The sequence below is a fragment of the Chinchilla lanigera genome, unplaced genomic scaffold (assembly GCF_000276665.1).
Source record: "Chinchilla lanigera isolate Chin_1 unplaced genomic scaffold, ChiLan1.0 scaffold00035, whole genome shotgun sequence".
In the NCBI taxonomy this organism is placed as follows: Eukaryota; Metazoa; Chordata; class Mammalia; order Rodentia; family Chinchillidae; genus Chinchilla; species Chinchilla lanigera.
Window position 1 is genome coordinate 12,866,917 of NW_004955436.1, and position 10,637 is coordinate 12,877,553.

At 35.1% G+C, this 10,637-nt stretch overlaps 1 protein-coding gene across 1 annotated transcript in view; it reads right to left on the reverse strand.

Annotated features, from left to right (window-relative positions):
• Positions 1-5,313, reverse strand: part of Moxd1 (monooxygenase, DBH-like 1) — a 53,855-nt gene extending 48,542 nt beyond the window's left edge. The window contains exons 1-3 of the mRNA XM_013516699.1: positions 5,148-5,313; positions 3,374-3,541; positions 3,154-3,237 (exon numbers count right to left, since the gene is read on the reverse strand). Coding sequence (XP_013372153.1) covers positions 3,154-3,237; positions 3,374-3,541; positions 5,148-5,225 — 330 coding nt within the window. The 5' untranslated portion in view covers positions 5,226-5,313. The remainder of the gene's footprint in view (positions 1-3,153; positions 3,238-3,373; positions 3,542-5,147) is intronic.
• Between the last annotated feature and the right edge of the window lie 5,324 nt (positions 5,314-10,637).

Genomic DNA, 10,637 nt, shown 5'->3' on the forward strand with positions numbered 1-10,637 from the left:
ACTTTCTGAAGCAGTTCTGGAAGTCCCACTTTCCTTACAGTCTCAAGGAGATGTGTGATCACAACTATAGTGAATGCTGCTGTCAAGTGACATCCAATGGAAAGGGAGGCTCATAAAAATATTACAGTGAATCCTCACCCATTTTATTCATCAGGTCTGGCTCTTCTTTAAACTTAAAGTGACTAAGAAAGGTAAAGTTTGAACTGATTCAGGACAATGAGGTAGCCACAACAACGTAAGTAAAGAGACTCACAAAAGAGGTTTTCCAGCACTGCTTCAGGAAGTAGGAAAGGACGATGAGATGAGCATGTTCAAAGTGAGAGGGACTATTTTGAGGTGAATTAATGCAATGTGTCCTCTCACTGTAATCAATTTTTAAAATTTAAACATTTACCATATTTTTTATCAGACCACAAACATTCCTGATTTAAGCACAAATGTTTTTATCACCTTACTTTTACGGTTGTTTTATGTATGAGGTGTATACTATGCATGGTATCCACATTTAAGCTAAAGAACAAACTATTTCTTTGTTTGAATTGGAGTCCAGACAGTGAAACTGATTTCTGTCAATATAACTGTTATCAATATTCTTAAAATTCACTGCATAGGACACATTCCTCCCTAAACAGCACAAAAGCAATGTTCTGTAAAAGTATTCTTTCTCTGAACTAGAGAAAGACCGAGGCATTTTGGTATGGTGATTTGTGGGGCATAAAATTAGGAAGAAGAAGCAGCACTTCACTGAATAGCTTTTCAAACGGGAGGAGTCTTTGATTCTGTGAAAAGAATCACTTTTCTCATGTCATTAGAAATAATTTCTACCAAGAAATAAAAAAGGAAATTGGATGAGTTCTTAAGGCAAGTTCTAGACCAATGAATTCTACTTCAAAAACTTATTGAAAAGTTATTGCAACTGTAAATTAAAGCTAATTATGGAAATTGCCTCAAAACCACTTATATAACAAATACTTGGAATTTATCTTCGCAGCAAAAATTTCTCTTTTTCTGTATGTTATCTTATTTGAATTCACTATTGAGGTAGCTGTTTCATAACGCTCAGTGAACTTTAATAAATTTTAGGGCTAAACAATTAGTCCAGGAATCTATCCTGCAAGTGGTATTTTTAAGTAATAATAGAATTTTAAATTCTAGCTATTAGTGGAACCCTGCAATGACAACAGTTGGCATAAATACCCCCCTGAGACCTGCTGTCCCTCCCTCAAAATCCTCTTACTTAAGGTGAAGATGTTTTATATTTGGTGGACCTCTAATTATTGCCAAAAAACACCCCTATACCTGTCATGCCACTTAAGACCCCCTTCATACAACCACCAAGTGAGGAAAGCAATGTCGTTCCAAAACTACTTAATCCTCAACCCACTCATCTGTTACTGTGATAGAAAAGTTCACCAAGAAGACTTGGGTGAGGAATTAAGCAAATATCCATAGTTGAAATATATACTGACATCCTTTAAATGTGGAGAATTATTTTTATTTCATTCAACTCAATTATTACCATAAATAATGACAAGGAAAAGTGCATTAATGTAAATGGTTAAGGACTTTACATCTCTGCAATGAATGCTTGTGAAAAATAAAAAAAAATTGAGGTGAGTTATGCACATGTATCAACTCCCCATGGTGACTGTAACCATCATGCACTGAAAACACATACTAATAAAATAAACAAAATTTTAAAAAATGAATAAAGGACTTATTTGTGGCACATTTGTTTTCATCTCTGAAATTACAGGTTTCTACTTGTTCTTTAATCCAAGTACCAATTAAATTTATTGCAAAAGACACATGGTCTATATAAATGTAGAAGCCTCTCTTTGAGAAAGACTTCACTGAGATAGGAAGGGGCTGTAATACTGTATTAAGCAGCTAAGATTAGAATCTGCATTTCCCCCTTCACATGTACAAAGTACAAAATAACTTCTTACTCAGAAGTAAATGACTCATCTCAAGTTAGATTGTTGGTAAGGCTTCTGCTGGCAAAAATATCCCACAAACATTTAGGACTACATATGGCTTCACCCTTCCAACTCACTCCCATATAGTTTGAAGCTTCCAACTTGCCTCTTGCTAACAAAAGCTAGATCTGTGCAACTTGTCAAATGCATTACAAATTACCCAATCTAAGCCACTGTATAGAATGTGCTCAGTGTTTTCTTCCCAGCTAAAATCCTTTCAGGTGGATAGGGCAACTGTTATGATGGCCCACCTTGTCCAGATGAGGAGAACAAGGCCTGTAGCTTTACCTGGAATGACTTCCCCCAGGACAAAGAGTTAATGGTAGGGTGGGCCAGCAGTTCAGCCCACATGCTCCCCTCTAATTCCTAGAATCTAGACATTTACTCCTTTCTTACAGCCATGCTGTTCCTTTACATACTCTTAGGCCTGGCAGAAAGGTGGCAATATCTGACCTTCTGGGTATTTATAGTACTCCACATGCACTAATTTATTGTGTTGTTATGTTTTGGCCTTGTCTCTTGTAATCTCTCTGTAAGTTTTTAGGAATATAGATCATAAGCTCCAGACTCTACAGAACGGCCAACAATTACTAGGACAGAACCACGGAACTGTAACTTTTAAAACATACTAACAAGATGTAAAAGTTTTGGGAGGTCCATCTCAGGAGACAGGGAGGAACCTGTGTGCCACAGGATAACTGAGGTTATTTATTAAGCAATATTTTCTCTTTAAAAATGTCTATAGAAATTTACTAATTTGCTTTTTTCTTATTTTAAAAAATGCTACAAGAATGATTTTAATGATAGTATCTACTATTTTCAATGAAGCAGATACTCAAACAATGTTGGAGAAGAAAATAAGTTTCTTGGATAGAATTTACCAACATGCAAATGTATTTTAAATTGTTATCCCAGCAATTCCCCTTGCAGGATTATTTCCTAAAGAAGTAGCTAGAGTACTTCAAATACACCCCAAAACTTTTACCATTGACATGTAAAATTAGGAGATAATCTAAATACTAGTTATAATCCAAGCTTCTAAACTCCTAAAAGAGGGTCTGGGTCAGGAAACACTATTCCTTCTTCTACATTTCTCAGTGGTTTCATTTTGAAAACAGCAATTCCTTTACCCACTCGTACCAATTAAGCTTGGCCCCCTGAGTGAGTTACATACCTTTATTACATGATGCTTTTCCTGGAACACAGGAATCTTAAACATTTGGCACCAGTACGTCGTACCTTTGTTTGGGATGGGGACCTGTCTTAATAAAAAGGGCAGAAGGAAACAGAGTCACATTTTGTTGACTTGCTGTTAAGCGCAGTAATAGGAATAGAGAGTCTTGTACTTTGTCACTAAACCCATCTCCACAATCATAAAACCTGAAAAAACTTACGTCCTGATTTACCAGGTCAAAATATGGCAAGGCTGTCGGCAACACACTGGTTTTCTCAGGATTGAGTAACCGCAGACTCTTCGTGCCCCGGTTGGAGTCGTGGTACTTGGGACCGGTGTCTCCCACATCCTCATGGTGATAGGCCCAGATCACTCGCACCGTGCTATCCTGGTGGCCAGAAAGGGGCACATTATGTTACATCAGAGCAGTTTCCCTACCACTTAGCTGAGTGTAAACAATTTTATTTAAAGCAGGATGTAAAAGTGAAGAGAAGAGAATAATAATGACATTTGGAGTTCTCAACATGGTCTTTAATATTAATTTCATGTATTTGAGTGTATGATTAAGGATCCAAATAGATTAGTTTATTTATGGGAGTCATGTCTCTGCATGAAGTGTTCCAAATCAGAGTGAAAGACAATTGTCTTAGGAGTTATATTCTCTCACAGGACAAGAGGAGGGCGTGGTCATGCCAAAATGCTCAACTAGCAACTAGCAGTCACCAAGCAAAAATGCTTGTTAAGCAGCAGAGACTTTGAAAAATGAAAATCTGTTTTAATATAATGGGGTATTTTAGCATAAATAAACAAACAGAGTGAAAATTAAAATTGCCATAAGACTTTTTTTACAATTAGTTTTTCCTAGATACTGGTCCAGTTACATGTATGAATTTACAGAAAGTGGAAGTGCAGAAGAAATTTCAGATTCTGGCTTTATTTATTACAGTAGAATAAATCCACAATCCCTTTATGAATCCTGAGAATTTCCAAAGGACTTGTGTACTCCACCTAGGGAAAGTACTGTAAGCTCTTCTACCGAGCCACCAAAAGCCATTGCCCAGTGCGCTGTGGGGCTGGAAAGGTTTGCTGGGAAGCAAAGAAATAATTCAGCCCTCCCACAGATAAAGGTGTTTTTGCCAAATCTTTGTAATAAGAACTTTGAGAATCGAAAAGAAAGCAAAAGCTATGGATTTTAGATGTTCTCTTTGCTATAGTCTTTCTCAATAAGTCAAATGATTATAATTATTATTCCAATTAAAGTATAATTACACTGTATATTTTGTAAAAAGCGATCCATGTCTTAGCATGTGCTTTTTTTCCCAGTTTCCCTCTTTTAGCTGAATGTTAATCAGAATTACTTTAGATTTTTTACATTGCCATTTTAAAGCTTTAATTTATTGAATAAAAGGATAATTTTATTGGCCTTATAAAAAATGAAACTGCTGCAAGCAATTTGTGGAACTTTCCAAGTGCCACATGATTTATATATTCTCCAAACATTTCATTTGCATACACAAAACGATATCAATTTTTGCATGAAATCTGAAAGTAAGAAATCTTGTGTAATATGCCAGTAGGCTATCATAATCAACTGAGTATTCATCTTGATGTTAGATATTTACAAAGACAAATCAGTTACAAATCAGATGAATGTTATCATAATTCTTTTTAGTAGTACATCTCTTCAAACTTTTAGCTACCACCTATTTTTGAATTTTACATAGAAGCTGAAATGCATCTATGAGCAAGATCATACAAACTTTAAACAGCTCCTCAAAATGTTAAATTCGTATATAAACTACTTTGCTTGAAATGGATAGTCTTAATTTTTTGGGAGGAGAGTGGGCATTTCTAGAGATTTCAAAAATATTCCTGAAGACTACATGATTTTGTTTTCAAACATTATCTCTATTTATTTTTTTTATTCTGTAAAATGTTTCACAAACACAAATAAACAACTTACTCTAGCTTGCATCCACTTACAATCTCCTTACCGTTATGCTCTTGTCATTTATGTCGCATGTATGCAGTTCTCTGGTAAACTCAATTACTGTGTGTGTATCATTTTCCATGGCATATTCCAGGTGGTAATCTTGCTGGGTGTCTTTCTTCAACTCTTTGTTTGCATTTGTAAAATAGTCCTATGGAAAATGCGGAAAAGAAAATTCAAGATTTTCTAAAATCAAAGGGTAAGGAATTTAAGATGATTTATAGGCTCTTAAAGCTCAATTTTGGTTTTTTCTTTTTGTCACAACAGCCTTTATTTAGACTATTTTTGTAAATCTTGAGGATTTCCAACAGGTTAGAATATTCTAAGTAAAGAATCAGTTACAGGAAACTAGTTTATGTTTAGAAAAAGTCAATGTAGTTTATAATATCATAAAGCATTCAAATATTGCACAAATCTTTGAAGTCACTGAGTACTTATCCTTCACGGAATGAAGGAAGAGGAGGACTTCTGCACCACGGAATGTCTCCCCCCACACTGAAATGTCTAGTTAGCAGCAAAGCCAAACACCACTTTCTGTTATTAGGCCTTCACCTTCCATAAACACAGAGACCCACAGAAGAGCAGACAGGTTGTTTCAGGTGAAGCATTAGTGGTACATGCCGATTACAATGAAATGCAACGATATATTATTCAAGGTACTGAAACTAGTTGAATTATAAGATATTGAAAAGCTCGAGAAGTTTTGTTTTTGTAGATGAGGCGTAAATTTTACACTAAATTTCTTCTGTGGTGTCCATCACTTCTGGGAGGCAGACAAGTACAATGGCAAGAGCGTGGGCTTTGAGATCAAACGGCTAGGATCTGACTCCGAGTTGGATCTCTACACGTTAGCCTTGCCCAATAGCTGATGTGAAACTGTGAGAGCTTTAGTTTTCATATCAGAATAATGGATATAATATATATCTATTTCATAGATTTCAAAAGATGAATAAAGGAAATAATATAGTTCTATGTTTTCCATTCATTCCTTTATTGGAAATATAATTTGGATTTTCCCCTCAAATATTTCACTCTGCCTTTTACCATCAGTTTATGATGTGGAGAGTTAGCAACATGAGGCTGTAGGTTTTCATCACTTATAAAAGATACAAAATTTGCCTTAATTATACCTTTTTAGGACCTAGTGACGTTTTACTTTTGAAAATATTATTAAATGTTTTAAGATACACATGCCAAAACATAATTATAACTACTTTCATTGACATTAAAATTGTACTTGAAGAATTGATTTCTATGTTTGAGAAAATACAAAATGCCAGACAAAACCTTTAAATTATGAAAGTCAATGCAAATGGATGGCATTTGACAATTTTATTCCTAAATTATAATTTAGGAATAACATTTAAGTAAGATTTAATTTTAGGATAATTATCAAGTGTGTATAAAGTTTGACATCGAAAGCCTATATATTCCTTGATATGTGAAAGCCCCAACTTGCTGGCAGCGTGCAGTCTAACCTTTCTTCACCTTGGTAACGATAATGACAGCCTATGAGTATATCCTGTGTACCAGGCCTTGCTACATGTACTAATTGATTTAATTTTTATATCAAACCTATGAGATCAATTATTTTTCCATTTTGCAGATGTAGACACTGAAGTAATGTGTCCGGGGCTATGTAGCCATTAAACTATAAAGGCAACAACAGCCCTGGTAGTCTGACCCCAGAAATTTTTCTTTTCCTTATTCTCCAATACAATGCCTATTGGTGGAATGAGATGGGTCCATTTATTTTTGTTTTATTTTTTCTGACCCTAGCAACTAGTTAGATCAGTCTTTTATATAAAATGTTATTTTCTACAGTTAAAGTTAGGATTTGAGAAAAATTTCATTCTGAAAACCATTCTGTAATTGGGAAAGCAATTTAAAAGAAATACTCCTGTGATACTGTGATTTTTCCCATTTTTCATCACATAGATTTTCGGTATGTAAATGAAAGGATGCCTATGGGCAAAAAGATTTAGATCAACTAATTGAGCCCTTAAACTGAACTCATATTTCATTACATTATTCATGCAATCATAGCTTTTGCAAACAAAAGTTCAATATAAATTGTAATCAGTTCAATGAGTAGAATCACTATGCCAGTATGTTTCCAAAACCAGCAGTTCCACAAAGCATCCACTTTGCTTGCCAATTTTCCATTCATTGTATTTCCACTCAAGAATATCAGTTCCTTCCAAGAATTCCACCTTTTCCGGGATGTCCAGACAACTTAGCTCTGAGAATATGGGAAAGGCTTCACTCACCTAATGCTGAAGATCCCTTGAGCTTATGTACTCTTTGTAAACCAATGAGTACCTCACATTCAGAAAAGATAGCTGTCAATCATTCCAGAGCCCTAGACTCCTAAGAAAATGTGCTATCTAAAAGAAGCTGAGACCAATAACCTCAGTGTTATGGTTAATATGTAGGTGTCGCCCCAAACCCTTATTCTCTCCTAGGTGGGGTTTATGGAAGGTGATTGGACTATGGGGACACAAAAACCGCCTTGCTGTTTGGAGGGGAGGCTTGTATGAGAAGATACAGGTCACTGGGGTATGATACAGGTCACTGGGGTATGACCAAAAACAGTGCATCCGCCTCCCTCGCTTCTCCCTTGAATCTCTACGTCCTGGCTGCCATGGGATGAGCAGCTTTTCTTCCGCCATTCCCCAGCGCCATGCTGTTTTTTCTTTGGAGCCAGCTAACCATGGACTGGAACTTCTAAAAAACATAAGCCAAAGTCAACCTTTCCCGATTAAAGATTTTTTTTAAAAAATTTTGGAAATGGGATTTTTTCACTTTTTATTTTATGAAAAAATAAAATTTTATAACCAAATAATAGGAAAAGTACAATAGTTAATACATGTATGTCACTATCTTCAGAGTGGTTACTCAGAGTACAAGACATAAACCACAAGAATTCCTACAAAAAAGCAAAAAGATAGTAACATATAAACTGTATTTGCAGTGAACTAGGACAAACTATTTGTGTAAGTGAAACAAATTAGCACACATACTAACATGTTTCTGAAACAGCAGAAACCATCTGCTGGAAGACAACGTAGGTACAGTTCTTGAAGACACAGTTGTAGGCAAGGACTTTCTGAACAGAAGAATCAACAAATGGAATCACACCAAAATAAAAAGCTCTGTATAGCAAAGGAAGCAACCATGAGTGAAGAAACAATCTGAAGAGTGAGAAAAAATGTTGGCAGCTATTCCACAGACAGAAGGTTAACATTAAGATACATAAAGAACTCAAAAAAATAGACTTCCCAATGGAAAACCCAGTCAAAAAATGAGCAACTGAAATGAATAAACATCTCAGAAGTACAAATGGCCAATAAATATATGAAAAAACTGCTCATTATCGCTGGCCACCGGAGAAATGTATATTAAAACTACAGCGATATACCATCTTACTCCAGGAAAAAGGGCTACCATCAAAATATCTAATAATAACTGTTTTAAGCTTTGAGTGTTGTGGATTGTGTCTTGGTGATAAGAAAAGTGATTAAGACTCTCAGTGAGAGAAAATATAGCTGGTGTTTAGTAAAACTGAAGTTGAAATGTGAATTTTTCTAACTACTACCATAATTCCATTATAATTTCTTTCACATATTCCAATTTTGGGGGTCAAGGTATTTTGGAGAGACCCTTCAGTTTTGATCATAGTATACCTTAGTCATAGAAACAGTTTTATAATTTACTAACAGTTGGAAATCCATGTTAATCCCTTGTTTTCCAAAGAGACATTCCAAAACAAATATTCTAAACTTCTTCTATATAAGGTGACAAAATTTCCCCACCCCAGCTAATGATGTCACTTCTGACTTTATTGAAAAAATTTCAGCTCCAATATATTAGTTTATTAGTTTTTATCCTACCTCCTTTCTGTTAGTTTTATAATAGTTTTTATTCTACCTCCTTTCTATCCTAGAAAATACCTACTTTAGGGAATAATAAAACATAATCAAAAGAAAGTAGGAAAAGAAAAAAATTAAAAATGGGTAAAAATAAACACAAAAATGCAGTAAATGAAAGACATTATCACAGATTATACAGACATTAAAGGTTAATAATAATCTGAACACCTTGGCAGCAAAAATGGATAATTCAGATGGAAAATAAAGTCCTTGAAGGACAGAAAGCAGTAAAATTCATTCAAGAAAATAAAGATATTTTTAATAGTCCTACAACCTACTCAAAAGTTAAAGAAAAAACCCCGTATAAGAAAATTCCAAGGTAGGGGGCTGGGGATATACCTCAGCACATAAGTGCTTGCCTGGCAAGCTTGAGGTCATGAGTTCGATTTCCAGTACTAAAAAAAAAAAAAAAAAAAAACCGAAAGAAAATTCCAAGGCAATAGGTTTTTACTTGGAATTCTATTAAATATTTAAGAAAGAAATCATACCAATTGTTGACAAATTCTTCCAAAAAATAAGAGGGTGGAGGACTTTCCAACTCATTGTTTGGCTCTAGTATACTGAACAAAGACTTTACAAAAAATTACAGCCTGAGATCTCTCATGGATCTAGATGAGGATTTCTTTCAAAACAGAAATAAACATATTTCTTAGCAAATAGGACTTAGCAATATAAGAAAGATAATATGTCATGGCTATGAAGAAAATCAATTAGAAAATCAATCATTCAATTTACCATAGTAAAAGCCTAAAAAATTTACATAATAATCTCAAAGGCAGAAAAAATAAACAGATTCATGGCAAATATCTTTCAGCAGTCTAGGACTAGAACAAGTCTTCCACTCCATAGTATTCTACAGATAGTGTCATACTTCATAATGAACCACCGAATTCTTCCCACAAATTGAAGAAGTCCTGGGAACGAGGCAAGGACATCTACACTCACCCACAGAAAGCTCCACTGCCGTTTTCCTCCTCTGACAGTTCATCTCTGTTGTTCTCTGGCTCTATTTTCTCCCTGTTACCCTAACTAAGAACTTCACAGTTCTGTCCTTGACACCATACTCTTCCGGTCGCCATACTTTCCTGGGAATCTTGCCTACTTTAAGTTTCAAATCATCACCTTTATCCAAAAATACCACATTTCTAAAAGCCCATTTCATTGTGCTTGGAAATCCTATTATCATTTCAAATGTGGTAAATAAAAATGGTACACCTGCAAGGCTTCGTTTGCAGAAATTCTTTAATGATACCGCCACTCTCCCAGACATCTGAATTCAAACCTGCAGAGTTCTTTAACTTCTTCCTCCAACCTCTACAGACAGTCCCTATTCCTATCAAATATTCCTTTTTTAAAAAATTTGGCTACTTCTATTTCATTTCTAGTTCAAACTCTATCACTTACACACTCTGTCAAGATCACCCTTAAAAGATCACCCTCAGTGTGTCATTGCATTTTATGCAGTAGTATATTGCACAACATCCTAAAACCTAGATATTCCAGGTTCCTTAAAATTTGGCCTAACCTAGCCTTTTAGGTTACCTGTTATTCCTCTTGCCACG